The sequence below is a fragment of the Xyrauchen texanus genome, chromosome 47 (genome assembly GCF_025860055.1).
Source record: "Xyrauchen texanus isolate HMW12.3.18 chromosome 47, RBS_HiC_50CHRs, whole genome shotgun sequence".
Lineage (NCBI taxonomy): Eukaryota > Metazoa > Chordata > Actinopteri > Cypriniformes > Catostomidae > Xyrauchen > Xyrauchen texanus.
Genome location: NC_068322.1, coordinates 12,144,493 through 12,158,571, shown reverse-complemented (window position 1 = coordinate 12,158,571; position 14,079 = coordinate 12,144,493). Strand labels below are relative to the sequence as shown.

The window sequence follows — 14,079 nt, the reverse complement described above, 5'->3', positions numbered from 1 at the left end:
CATGCTTTTGGAATAAACACGCCCCTTTTGGAGATTTCGCCTCCATTTGAAGGTCCTCGGCCTGCTGCTACATAGACATAATAAATACATATTATGTCTATGTGCTGCTATACCCATAGATATTATATACCTACTTGCCACTGACGCCTCACGGGTACGTGGTTGTCAGCACTCTCAATGGCAACTGGATTCCTTAGTTTTGGCTTCAATAAATAAACAAATAAAATATGAAAAAATGAAATGCATCAGTAGAGAGCCTTTTTTAAAACAATATACATATAAAACAAATAGGTATAAGCAAATAAAATATAAATATGTATAATTGTATTATTTATTATGTACAACTTTATAGTAACTTTGTACAAAATTAGTTTAGAATCGAACTACTATTATTTTCTATCATCTATCTATCTATATAATGGATTTAATATATAGCAATATCTTAAAATCACATATTTTTCTGCTGAATTCATGGGTTTGCGAATCAACCATAACACAGACACAATAAACATATTTTTCATTTTATTTGTACAAACTATTTACAAAATATGACCACTCTTTTAAAACATTGCCAGCTATCAACTGATGAGATGTTATGAAGATTCAGCTCTGTAGTAAATCGGTACAGAAATAACAAAGAGAGAAAGATAAGAGTTTTTAGAAGTTTTATAATATATACTTAGTGACATCTTTAAACCCGATATAGTCTGATGTAACATGGGGTAACGAAGCATCTATTTTTTTTTTTATGAAAACAGCCTTGTAACTTTTAACATTTTACTAATTTGAATCCTTTTCTTGAACTTTTCAACACAATGTATTCATTCATGATGGTATTTCAATACTTACATATTCGGTCTGAGACTGATAGGCATGAAAACAGCAAGATTACACTCACAGACACACATGCGAAAATACTTACAATTTATTTTGTGTTGGCACTAATAGAACACTCTTTGATGAAATACTCACCCTTATGTTGGAATTAAAGCAACAGTGATGTGAAAATTATCATTGTAGTCACAGCACAAGCATCTTCATTAAACCCTTTCTTGAAATACATTCTTGAAGGACAGCTTTAATTTGTCTATGAAATGCTGCACAGATGCCATATTGATATTCACAAAGACATAAGACAAATTTAAAATATGCATATATATATATATATATATATATATATATATATATATATATATATATATATATGTAAAAGAACTGAATCATCTCAAAAATGCACAACAAGAAACAAAAACCTATGAAATCTCCATATGTGCATGACACAAAGCTTGTAAAAACCAAACATCACTCGAAAGGGTATAAGAAACAAAACTATGATATCAAAAATATGTACATTATGACAACATAAAAATGACCGGTGGAAAAACAATCTAATGTACAAATATTTTAAAAAAATTCAAAGCACTGTACAGACATTACTGGCAATGGAAATCTTTTTGTAACCATTGGCATTTCCACCTATATCTTCTTTTAAATGAATGAGAACATGCTCTTTACAATCCCTTATTCTTTGAATGAAAGAGGTGGACTTGTTTGTGATTGCACCAGGCAATTTAAATTAAAATAACAATAATAGCTATGAATAAATTCTCTTTTTTCCAAAGTACCACCGCTTCTGTCAGTTACTTTTCTTTAGGTCTAAAGAAGTGTGGCCAGTAAAGATATGATCTGTTATAGTGGGATTAAAACAAGTTATTCTACAGATGATTTTTCTCCAAACCATCATCCAAACAACAGATGATACACATTGCTTTTTCACTATGGGGACATGTGTATTTGTTTTTTTAATACTTTCTCCTATCCCAGCTAATATGCAGAGACTTTAAATAAGCCATATCATAGGTTGATTTTCCCTGAAAAGTGTGGCTCTATAGTGCTTTCAAAACATTGCTGTTGGTTTGCGCATCCTGACCAGAACGACACAGCAACATTGACTCAACCAATGGCATGAGTTTGAGGTGGGACGACATGTTTTAACCAATGGCAGATGGAAAGAGTAATGGGGAAACAGTCATTAGTTTCGTAAATCCATTTGGTGACTGTAGTGCCGCAGACAGTACACGCTTCACGTTTAAGGCAAGATCAGAAATTGTCTAGCCCCATGACAGACTAACGTGTTTAATACAAGTTGACAAAATGATGTCATAGTAGCCCAGCTAGTAAACAGAAGAAATTGGCACCACGGAACAATGCAGAATCATATATGGCATGAAAGCCCCAAGCTGCCAATTTTTGAACACATAAATGTCTGACATCTTAAGTCAAATCAAATAACTGCAATATCCTTTAAGAAAATTGGAGTCAGCAAAGCAAAATAATCCAACAAGGAAGATTTTCGCTTTTGCAAATTGAGCACCAACAACTCTTAAAAATCAAGAGTCTGTGTCCATTAGCTCAGCCTCCATAAGATTGGTTCTGGAGTGTATTGGTACACCCATCCTGCCATCCGCTCGTGGCAGAATCGCAGTCCTACCAGCATCCATTACACAAGGCTCCAGGCCAAACTGCCGGAAAACCCTATTAGGTTGCCATGATGACTGTTGGAAGCGACTCGAGTCGTCTTGCATGCTGTCCCTTAGCATCAAGGGATTGGCAAGCGGAAGGCTAGATGGTTTGTTGTGTGATTTGGAGGGAAGGTATCCCAGCCCATCGTACCTCCTCTCCTGGTAGGGAAGCGGACAAGAAGTCCTAAATTCTGGATAGGCCCCAGGAAGTATTTCCTGTTCTTCCTGGTTAGCCACCAGACTCCGGTGACCGGGCAGCTTTGGGAGGCGTGGCACCGCACTGGCGCCAAACTCTCTACAAGGGTAGGAAGGATACCCTTTATCCGTTGTAGGATGCGCCTCCTTCTTTCTCTTTTTCTTCTTCTTCTTTCTTTTCACCATTTCAGGAGAAATTTCAGCATCAACCATCCAGAGCATATTTCTCTCTTCTGGTGTCGGAACTGTAGGGAGAAATGCATGATATTAAATTATTTTAAAAATGCCATGATTTCTTTTTAGCTACTACTATTTTTTATCACTTATCATTAAACAATTATCATCAACTAGGTTTATATTGCCAGCTGGAAATAGGATTGTGCTTGCAAGGCTGCAAATAATTGCATTTAAGGCTTTGCTTCTGCATAAAAGAAATGCAGCAGCAGAGTCCCTTTGCTGTTGTCTTGTCAATCAGAGTGCGTTTACATGAACTCCAATATGCTGATAACTACCAAAAACCAGCTTATTTGAAAAATGAAGAACAGCGCAAGAACAGCAAGAACAGCGCAAGAAAAACACTTTTACATGAGACTTGAAATCATTGGATAATTCTCTGCTTTTGACATCAAAACATAAAGAGGCATGCACACAACACATATGCACATTGGATAAGCTAGAACAAGGGTTTAAATGCAACACAAAATCGGGTTAATCTGCAAAAATCTACCTGTGATGTTTTGTTTGTCTTTTGCTTTAACCTTTTATAGAAAGACTTTTAACACATTTTCATGACCTTACATGTTGTCGGCTTATTAAGCATAATCTGTTTGATGTAAGATTGTACGTGTAAATGTGTGTCACTGTGCAGTGTAAAAGTAGCTATAAATGGAAGTAAGACACCAATCACGTTTCATTATGCATATAAATATAAGAAAGAACACCAATTGCAATTCAGTATGAAAATATTACAATGATGTCATCATCATAACCTTTTTGAAAAACAAAAAAAGGTTAGGGGTTTAGAAAAGCCATAACCAGAATGTTGGAGAAATATAAATAAAGTGCTGGTTTTAATTATTGTTTAATAATGTTGTGGCTCAAAATTGGAAGTAGGGTGCCAACCAGATGTTCCAGTGGGTGTTACTGAGACGTCTTGCGGTAAGATTGCCCCTCTTCTAGCCACCATCTTAGTCACATGTTGAGCCCATGTAGATGACATTTCCATGGATGGCTCATTCAGGTCAAAGTTGATACCAGCTGTGCAAGAGTAAAAAAAAATCAAACATCAATATTTGTTCTTATGTCTACATTAGGGATCTAAATATATTTTAAACTCTAGTTTGTCCGGTTTCTTTTCACATTATCATTTTAAGTACTCTTTGGTCCAGACAATTACTCATATATGTTTAAGTGGATTTCTTACCAACAGGTCCCTCGTGAGAGACAGTGTGCATGCTGAAGGACAGCTCTTTCTCTGGATCCTTCTGCAGTTCTTTTCTCTTTGAGAATGCCTTGGCGATCATTTTACTCTTCTTGATGCGTTTTGGCTCATCATCACTACGTCCAATGATTCTTGGATTGAAGGACAATACATAATATTACACTTATTATTATTATTTCTGAAACTTAATGTCAATATAACATAATAAAAATAATACATTTAAGATAAAAATAAATATTTGGCTCTGCATGCAAGTTACCTACCGGCACCAGGTGCGTTTCCATATAAGTATAGTGGCCTTTGTCCAAACCCATGTGCTCATTGCAATGCCTGTGCCGAACATTGAGAAGAGGTTGATCTTCTCCACCAGCAGACTGGGCCTGTTCTTGATGACACACTCTGGAATGGGCTTCTTGGTCTGGTGAGCTATGGTGACATTAGCTTCACATCTGGATTAAAACATTTGATCTTTTAAATAACAGTGCTAGTAGCCATCTATGTTTTTACAATCACAAAATCTAAAAAATGTAAAGTAGTCCAGGCAAGAATACGTTCATACATGCAGTTATATCAGGTTTTTGCGTAGTCTTCATCTGAAGGAGCATGTTTGCATCTTCAACTCAAAAGCCAATTGTGGTCTGACTAACGTGTATACATGCAGAACGGTACAATTCAGCCAGACCTGGATGATTTCAGTCGGTCTAAAGCATTTACATGACATTTTTATAAGATTAATAATTGTTATAGTCCAAGTGAAATCAAACTTTTTAAAGTGCGTGTAATTGTACTGACTGTTACCGTAAATACAAATGTTAGAAAGTGCTTTCAGTTAAAAATCTGGATAGAAGATAAAGGACTCACAGTACATATTCCCTGAAGCTTTTCTCCCACTCGGCTTGATTGAAAAAGTCATAGAAATGGCAGCCAAATGTAATTAAAACAAAACCAAAGGCCAAGAATCCAAATATACCTGAGAAAAAGAGAGAGACCTTGAAAGACAGAATCTACTGAGACATAAAAATTAATTCTTGAATTTATTATTTTTAAATATAAAATTTGAATATTTAAAAAAGAAATTCCCAAACTTACCAAGCCTTAGCATGGTCTCATTGATTTTACTAGCAGCTTTTTCACTAAGCAGGCCCGGGTGGTTACTCTTAATGGAAAACAATGTCATAACCCCTGGAAAACCAAAGCATTGGATCAGTCCACACTGATCTATACATTTAGCTTCATACCATGCATAATTTATCTCTCTTACCTCTTATCAGGAAATAGCCGCCAACAACAAGAACCACCCCGATGGGAGCCAGAACAAACCCAGCACGATATCTGTAGTTCTTATAGCCGACAAAGCAAATGCCACTAACAGAATCGCCATCCACCTACAGAATATTTAACAGTGTCAAGCAACCATCAAGAATACTGTGATTTAAAATGTTCTAGAAGAAAGAGACCTATATTGGGTTTGACCAATATTAGCTACAAATAACGTGTTCACAGGTAAAGTGACTTGCTCATATAATATATGGTTTGCATAATAATTTTTATAGATTTTTTTATCCAACTCAAGAGAGAATTGCATAGAATTTGAAGCTTAACAGTAAGACATATAGTTAAAATAAAAATATATTGCCGACCATTTAGACACATTTTTGTAGATAAAAAAAGCACATTTTTGACAATTTAGTTCACAAAACACCTTTTATAAATATACTACCATATATAATAATCATAAATTATTTTCAATATTATGAAAATATTCATAATGCTTTTGTTTTTGTTGTTGTAGCATAGTGAATATTTGTTTATTATTGTGTCAAAAAGCAAAAAATAAAACCATATTTAAAATTTGATACTGCTTATCGATCAGACACTTAAACAAAAAAATTATCAGTATCAGTTGTAAAAGTGCAATATCTATTGACTCTATACATAAGCAGCTTTACCTCCGCAATGGCCAGTATGGCAACTGTCAGTACGAAAGGAATAGACCACGTGACCAGGTGGAAATAAGAGGTTTTTCCCCACAGAGGCTGGTGAGTGGTGCCCAAGGCTTTGAATGATGTGTGCCAGGCATAGGTGAGCATAACAAACCAAATGACCCCAGACATAAGAGAGTAATACACAATGACGAAGATAATCACACATGATAGTGTCTCAGTGGACCTGGAGAAAAATAAGCCATGGAAAACACATTATTCATTCTAATCCATCTGAAAGATTTGTCATAACACTTATCATATCCATACTTAGTGTTTAGTCTTATTACTTTTCTTGGCTATCAAATGTGTCTGTCAGTCCATATGTGTAATATACAGTGTTGACAATGATATACTGTAATCTGACCTCTTGGTAGGTGGATTTTCCGTTGGCTTCATCATACTTACGATGGCTCTCCAAGCCGCATGGTGTTGTCGCTTTTGCACACGATCTCCTTGCGGGCTCCATCCATGAACTGAGCGAGCCATCCAATACTTCCGATAAAGAAACATGCATTAACATAAAACAGGATGACAGCAGGGTAACGGTTGGAATTCTTCCAGTCGGCAAGAAATGTGGCCTGTGGGAAATAGTAAGTAGAAATAAGATACAAATGTAGACTGCAGCCGAAGCTTGAGCTACATTCTAAAGATAGTGCAAACATAGCTGAGCTAGAGAAAGTGGTTTCACTATCTTAAATGTTCTTTCTCTTTGTACACTGTCTGAATTGGTTCAAATGTAAAGAAAACTCTACAAACTTCTTTACAGACCATCATCAAAGAGACATGCATATACAGTACATGAAGGAAAACACTCAATTAACCTCTTTAATGTATACCTCGGGTCTTCAGTGACCCGGGACACCATTTTACCCCTGTACCTCATGTTTTGGACTATGCCCACATCTCTTCACGTCACTTTTTTTTATCTTCTATAAATCATATTTTTATGATTATATCATATCTATATGCATTTATTATATTATTCTATTCTATTAACTTTTTTTTATTCTTTATTCTATTTTGTATTATTTCTATCTTGTTGTATTGTTGTGCACTGGAAGCTTCTGTCGCCAAGACAAATTCCTTGTATTCCAGGAAATAAAGCTCATTCTGTTGCTGATTATACTTATCACAGTACATATTTTTATTTATTTATTTCAAGACAAATGAGTACTATATTCAAACAAATAACTACTATGTCACGTTGATTTTCTGTGTAAAATTGGTGAATTATCAGTATCCAATATGTATGTATACATACATATTACACATACTATTAGTTACTCAAAGTGGTGCTGTTGTTTAAGTGATTGACTTTATTTACATTTGACATTGATATATGACGAAGAAGGAAAGTGGAATTAAACTATAGCAAGTGTAACATATGAACAGTATGATTTGGCTCTTGTCATTTGAGTGTACTTCTGAAATTATGTAAGTTGTGCATCAATTTAGACTCAAAACTGCCTGAGAAAATACATATGTGTAGCTTACAGTGTGTGTTATGCATAGCTCAATATGTGTTTGACAGCCAGGTGTGTCTTATGAAATTTAATTGTGGAAGTAATTAATCCTGTTCTATATTTGTTGCATCGTCTCTTTAAAATATAAAAAAATAACACATCAAAATATATCTGAATATATTCTATTCTATTATTTTTCAATTGTCTTGAAATGCTATCTGAGCATTTTGTAGATCCATTTCTGCAAGATAAGCATGCCGGGTCTCTAAAGACCAGAGTATGTAAGAATATTTTGCGAAGCCCCCATGCATTTAAGGGTCAACTATTTAGACAAACTAAACTAGAAAAATATTAATTCACTATAGAAATTTCAGAATTTTCCATGATGTTTAATATTTTATTAATTTCCACGATTTACCAGGCCTAGAAGACCCTATTCTAAAATACCCTCATATTTCCCTAAATGTCTAAATGGATCCCTAATGTCTTCTGTTCACCTACCAGTGTGAAGAAGGTACAAAGGAGAGTAAGGGAGCCAAAGATGGCGATGTAGCTGTGCATGTCAGAGTGCTCGTCCTCTGTAAACAAGGGATTATTGCACTGTATCCCACAGCCCTCCACATCCTTGTACCAGCTTGCCTGGATATCAGTTTTGACCAAAGGAGCCTCACAATGTCCTGATGTATTGAAATTGATCTTCTGGACCTCATTCTAAGAGATAAAGTCAATGCAGTCACATTTTAGGCAAAACCAAACCAAACCAAATTTTTGGGCATAAGAAAATGGATGCCATTTTTGTTAGCACTCTAACGTTTATGTCTTATCTGTACATTGTCATACCTGGCAACCTTCAGGGAAGTTTTCCTTATTTTCACACTTGAGGAAGCTTGGCCAGCCCCTCTCCTGCTCAACAATACTACAAGGTGTGCGTGTAGCTTGGCACAGGTGTTGGCTGGGTAGTTCCACCTTTCCATTCACACACTTAGGCATGTAAACCGCACACAGCAATGGCTGAATGACGGCCCAACAGCGAGGTGCATTTCTCAGCCCTGGATTGGAAGAGAGTGCACGTTAATCATTATTGTCTGCCCAAATGGCATTTAATTCACATTGGTTGACTAGTTATGATAATGTAATCCATGCATCTCGTGCATATTGAACAGATACAATGCTGTTATTTTTATAAGGTGTGAATGTGATAGGAAATGGATGGATTGCTATTTATGGGGTGCATGAGAAAAATTAAGAACAGGATGACTTCCCATTATAACTGATGTTGAAGTCATTTAAGACTGTGCTGTACTATTTACTATCAATAAATGAGTTTAAGATTAAATTCAAAACCATTATGGCAAGTTTGTTAAATCTGTGGAAGGAGTAGGCTATTTAATGTTCTCTCTAACTTTCCCTTGACTGCAACATATTTGCTTGTGAGCAGCATGGGATACATGTTGAGTTAAGCAATGTAGGCCTATTTTGGGTAGTAATTATCATAATGTGTTTAGTTTTATTGTGCAATGCGAAAGGGAAAACAAAAACAATAAAAAAAATCCTTAATGATGGCAGGGGAACTAACGTTAAAGGTAACTGAAAGTGCACTGGCTCTAATGGGGAACAGCCTTGAAAAGGCATTTGTATTAAATACCACAAACAGTAACTCACCAGACCACATGGCCAGTTTCTCAAATGCCTCTTCCTGAGTTTCTGAATCTTCAGCCAGAATCAGAGACGTGTGCGTATAAGGCAAAGGTGACCCCAAACACGTATTGTATTTCAGCACTTCGCAAGATGAGGTTTTCTTACAAAAGTCGTTGAATACAGTTTCATTTGTGCGTAAAATGACCGCCTGAACGACCGTGGAGGTGGCTACACAGATCCAAAGCATCCAAAAACATCCAACAATGGAGCATAAGCGCTTGGAGGACATCTTGGGGACGCGACAATGTAACGATGTTTCATCAAACGTTTCAAAATACATTTTCTTCATTCGTGTTTTATGCGCGCAAAGGTTTCAAATAAAAATGTATACAGCCAAAGTGCGGATATTTCCTAGATTCTTGACGGAACATTTTTTCCATCAAAAGAAATGTCTTTTCGTCCGATTCCAAAGTTTGTATGCCTCTTTTCTGGCCTACACACTATTGAAAAGCTCTTCATCGTACAAAAGCTGGGCGCAAAAGTTCTGCGAAAAGTTGGTAAAAAAAACGTCCAACGCACAATTAAACTCTGTAAAATAAAAGTTTAAAGAAACCAAACAGAGAGTGCACAGACCATCCCCCACTTTTCTGATGGAGAGAAAAAAAATCTCGCCTTGAAAAGTCTGGGACTGTAACTTGATCCCGGGGCTCCGCGCTCCATCCCCTTGAGCGCGCCCCCTTCCACCAGTTTACGGCAAAATCGAAGTGAGAGAAATGGTGTCAAAACTCATCTGGTCATCGGATGGATCGGACGCAGTTAACCTGAGATCCAGTCGTGCTAAATGTCTTTCACTCACTCAAGAATCGTTTGTTTCTCTGCCTTTGGTATGCACATGGTGGGGGTGTACACACACTCACACACTAAAAAAAACTTCTGCTCCACTCCCATCCCCCTCATGCAGGAGAAAAACAATCCTTGCCAGCATACAGTAGAACTCATATTTACATGCTCCTCTCATTCCTGCCCTGATGTCTCATCTGATAATTTACCCTCTGCCTTTTCGTTGACACTTGCCTTTCTTTCTCTTATATCTTAAAATATAGGAGAGTAATTTCTACAATGGCGATTAAACTTTTTACATGATGAAGCAACAGGGCAGATACAAAGATGCAATCTTTGGGGGTACATTTTGATCTTGGTTGTCCCTGATCGTTGTTGTCTCTCATTGGACCTGAAGGGGTCACAAGGAAAGTTACAGCATACAAAGTTTCTGGGGGGCACAAGGAAAATTACAGCGTGCAGATCATTTTTCTAGATGTACTTTCTAGATATGAAAAGGGGTGTAAATCTAATTTCAACCTGAGGGGTAGGGAACCACAAGTATTTGTTTGGTTATTTACCATATTTATTGGAATATTTGATGCTTTCCCAGTGGTACATTTATTTATTTAGTATATACTTTTACCCAAAGCAACTTGCATATGAGAAAACCCACAAGCAATATATAGTGTTATAGTGAATCAGAATAGTGCTAGTAGTGAAGTGAAATTAAAACTGCAGAATAGAAAAAAAAAGAAAAGCACATCACACCAACACCTTATCAGAATCAGAATCAGCTTTATTGCCAAGAATGCTTACACATACAAGGAATTTTTCTTGGTGACAGGAGCTTCCAGTGTACAGCAATACAAAAACAGCAGCAAGACATAGATAATAAAAAAAAAAGAATCATAAATATAAATAATTATACATACACATACATACACTCACCTTCATACATACCCACATAAACACACGTATTGCAAATCTATTACAAATCCGTTATATAAAGAACAAAAATACAGTATATTATGTACAGTGCAATGTATGTAATGGCAGAAGTGGATATGTTGGATAATATAAATAGACTTAACTGTGTATTGCACATAATTATTGCTCAATGGGGCAATTTAAATGTTCATGAGATGGATAGCCTGAGGGAAAAATCTGTTCCTGTGCCTAGCCTCGAGTAATCATGCTAAATTGCCAATTTGGTACTAGAAAATCACTTGCCATTATATCAAACACAGTTGAAAGCTGTTTGGTTTGTTAAATGAAGCTTAACATTGTCCTTGTGTTTGTTTTTGAGTTGCCACATTATGAAATAGGCTGGCAAATCTTAAGGTCAATGTTTGGTAAAAAAAAAATGCCAAAAAAGAAACAGCTTTCTCTAGAAACTTGTCAGTCAATCATTGTTTTGAGGAATAAAGGCTATACAATGCTTGAAATTGCCAAAACTTTAAGATTTCATAAAAAGGTTTACAAAGTCTTCAAAGACAAATGACATCTGGCTCTAATAAGGACAGAAAGAGATGTGGAAGGCCAGATGTACAACTAAACAAGAGGATAAGTTCATCAGTCTCTAGTGAAATAGACGCCTCAAATGTCCTCCGCTGACAGCTTCATTGAATTTTACCCGCTCAACACCAGTTTCATGTACAACAGTATAGAGAAGACACAAAGAAAAAGTCACTTTTGAGACAAAAAGAAAAGGTATGGATCTTAACCCCATTGAACTTTTGTGGGATCAGCTAGACTGTAAGGTACATGAGAAGTGCCCGAAAAGACAGCCACATCTATGGCAAGTGCTACAGGAAGTGTGGGGTGAAATGTCACCTGAGTATCTGGACAAACTTACAGCTAGAATGCCAAGGATCTGCAAAGCTGTCATTGCTGCACATGGAGGATTTTTTGATGAGAACTCTTTGAAGTAGTTTAAGAAGTTCTGATTTGTTTTTTTCAAATTGTAACATACATTTTTCACGTTATTAATGTCCTGACTATACACTGTGATGAGTCGAATGCCAGTTTGGTGAATACAAGTATCATTTTTTTTTCCATAAGAGCAAAATCTTTACATTATTCCAAACTTTTGACCACCAGTGTATATACAGTATATATATACATATTCCAGCCTTGCTGAAGCACCCCCAGATCATCATCGATCCTCCACCAAATTTCACAGTGGAGACACTGTGGCTTGAAGGCATCTCCAGGTCTCTGATCTGGGGTGCTTTAGCAAGGTTGGAATCAGGCAGATTTGTCTTTTTGAAGGACGCATGAATCAAGCCACGTACAAGGTTATCCTGGAAAAAAAAACGTGCTTCCTTCTGCCCTGACAATGTTCCCCAACTCTGAGGATTGTTTTTTCCAGCAGGACTATGCACCATGCCACACAGCCAGGTCACTCCAGGTGTGGCTGGAGGACCACCGGATAAAGATCCTGTAATGGCCAGCACAATCTCCAGTCTTGAACCCCATTGAAAACCTCTGGAATGTGATCAAGAGGAAGATGGATGGCCACAAGCCATCAAACAAAGCTGAGTTGCTTGAATTCTTGTGCCAGGTGTGGTATAAAGTCACCAAAAAGCAATGTGAAAGACTAGTAGAGAGCATCCCACGACGCATTAAAGCTGTGATTGAAAATCAAGTATTTATTTCTGATCTCTTCCTATGTTAAAACATTAGTATTGCATTTTTTTTTTTTAAATGAATATGAAATTGTTTTCTTGTCATTATTCAAGGTCTGAAAACATGGCATCTTTTTTTGTTATTTTGACCAGTTGTCATTTACTGCAAATAAATGCTCTAAATGACAAAATTGTTATTTGGAATTTGAAAGACATGTTGTCAGTACTTTACAGAATAAAACAAAAATTTTCATTTTACACAAACACATCTCTAAATCCAGAGAAACTGATCATTTTGCACTGGTCTCTTTTTTCCAGAGCTGCATATATACTGTAAATAAATTTCTAATTAATAATTGGGGGAATTTTGAATACACAGCATATCGATTTTTTCGCCCAAATATAATGTTTGATAAGTTCAAACTATTCCTCTTGGTGTGTACTGCATTTAATGAGTTTTTATGTTTGTTGTTTGCCATTAGGGGAATTGGTGGTGTGTTTACACTGATTATGATTGATGGCTGAGCTCATCCCATTTATTCGTCTCACATCATTGTCCCCCCATCTTTTATTCCCATGAGGACAGCAGAATGTTCAAATTTGGCAGTTTCCATGGAGATTAAATGGTATTCTCAAGGGAGGGGAATAAACTTTGTGTAGTTTGGTTTATCAGATTTAGGCAGCAGACTTGTTGGTCTCAATGCGGTTGGTAAACTACGCTCTGTGTAGCACAGGGCCTCCTCAAAACCCTGTCCAACATGGTCGCTGTAGAATGAGTCAGAAAGAGGCACAGGCAGGGGACCACACACAAACACACACATGATCAAGCCTCAAACAGAGGCAGAGCCTGGCCCAAAAACTCTATAACTCCCTCTCTCTCTAACACACTCATAAAGTAATTTGCTTTCTTATACATTGACAAAAAAATATCTAGTGTTTTAATATTTCTCCCACTGTCTCTCAACCAACAAATGAAGGTGTCAGGTACATTGTCTGCATGGATTTCCAAATGAATCTTGGATAAAGCCCTGATGAATAACCAGCTCTCACCTGTTCTCACTACACTGCTCTCTTGATATCTCTGCTGAATATACTGCAACTGCATGGTATGCATTTCCTTAGATGTCTATGAATGCTTCTTTGTAATAATGTGTGTTAGAAGTTTACTACTAATAAAAAAACCTGAGCATCCATGTACAAATTGTTTGTTTCTAATGCTCACAGTTGTCAGCTTACAAACTTGGAATGTCCAACAGGTGATTTATTGTTATAGTGCGAGATTCAGAGTAATAAATAATTGTGTTTGCAAGTTTTTGCCACCCTGAAAAAGAGAAAGTCATTAAATAAAACTAAAATAAAGAATATAATGAACATTTATAAGAAATA

The 14,079-nt window shown here is 36.5% G+C and overlaps 1 protein-coding gene across 1 annotated transcript; it reads right to left on the bottom strand.

The window, feature by feature from the left end:
* Window positions 1–1,210: 1,210 nt before the first annotated feature.
* Window positions 1,211–10,111, bottom strand: LOC127638796 (smoothened homolog). Its single transcript, XM_052120537.1, has 12 exons — window positions 9,269–10,111; window positions 8,447–8,655; window positions 8,108–8,317; window positions 6,549–6,721; window positions 6,108–6,327; window positions 5,420–5,543; window positions 5,248–5,340; window positions 5,020–5,128; window positions 4,422–4,607; window positions 4,141–4,289; window positions 3,840–3,974; window positions 1,211–2,962 (listed from the first exon to the last, which is right to left on the bottom strand). Exons 1-12 carry the CDS (start codon window positions 9,591–9,593, stop codon window positions 2,391–2,393), a joined length of 2,505 nt encoding a protein of 834 aa, XP_051976497.1. The 5' UTR covers window positions 9,594–10,111; the 3' UTR covers window positions 1,211–2,390.
* Between the last annotated feature and the right edge of the window lie 3,968 nt (window positions 10,112–14,079).

Coding starts and splice junctions, on each gene's coding strand:
- LOC127638796 (XM_052120537.1), bottom strand. CDS start 9,593: ATGAAGAAAATGTATTTTGAAACGTTTGATGAAACATCGTTACATTGT. Junction 5,129..5,247: donor TGAGACCATGCTAAGGCTTG/GTAAGTTTGGGA, acceptor TCTTTTTCTCAG/GTATATTTGGATTCTTGGCC. Junction 4,608..5,019: donor AGCTTCAGGGAATATGTACT/GTGAGTCCTTTA, acceptor GTTTTAATCCAG/ATGTGAAGCTAATGTCACCA.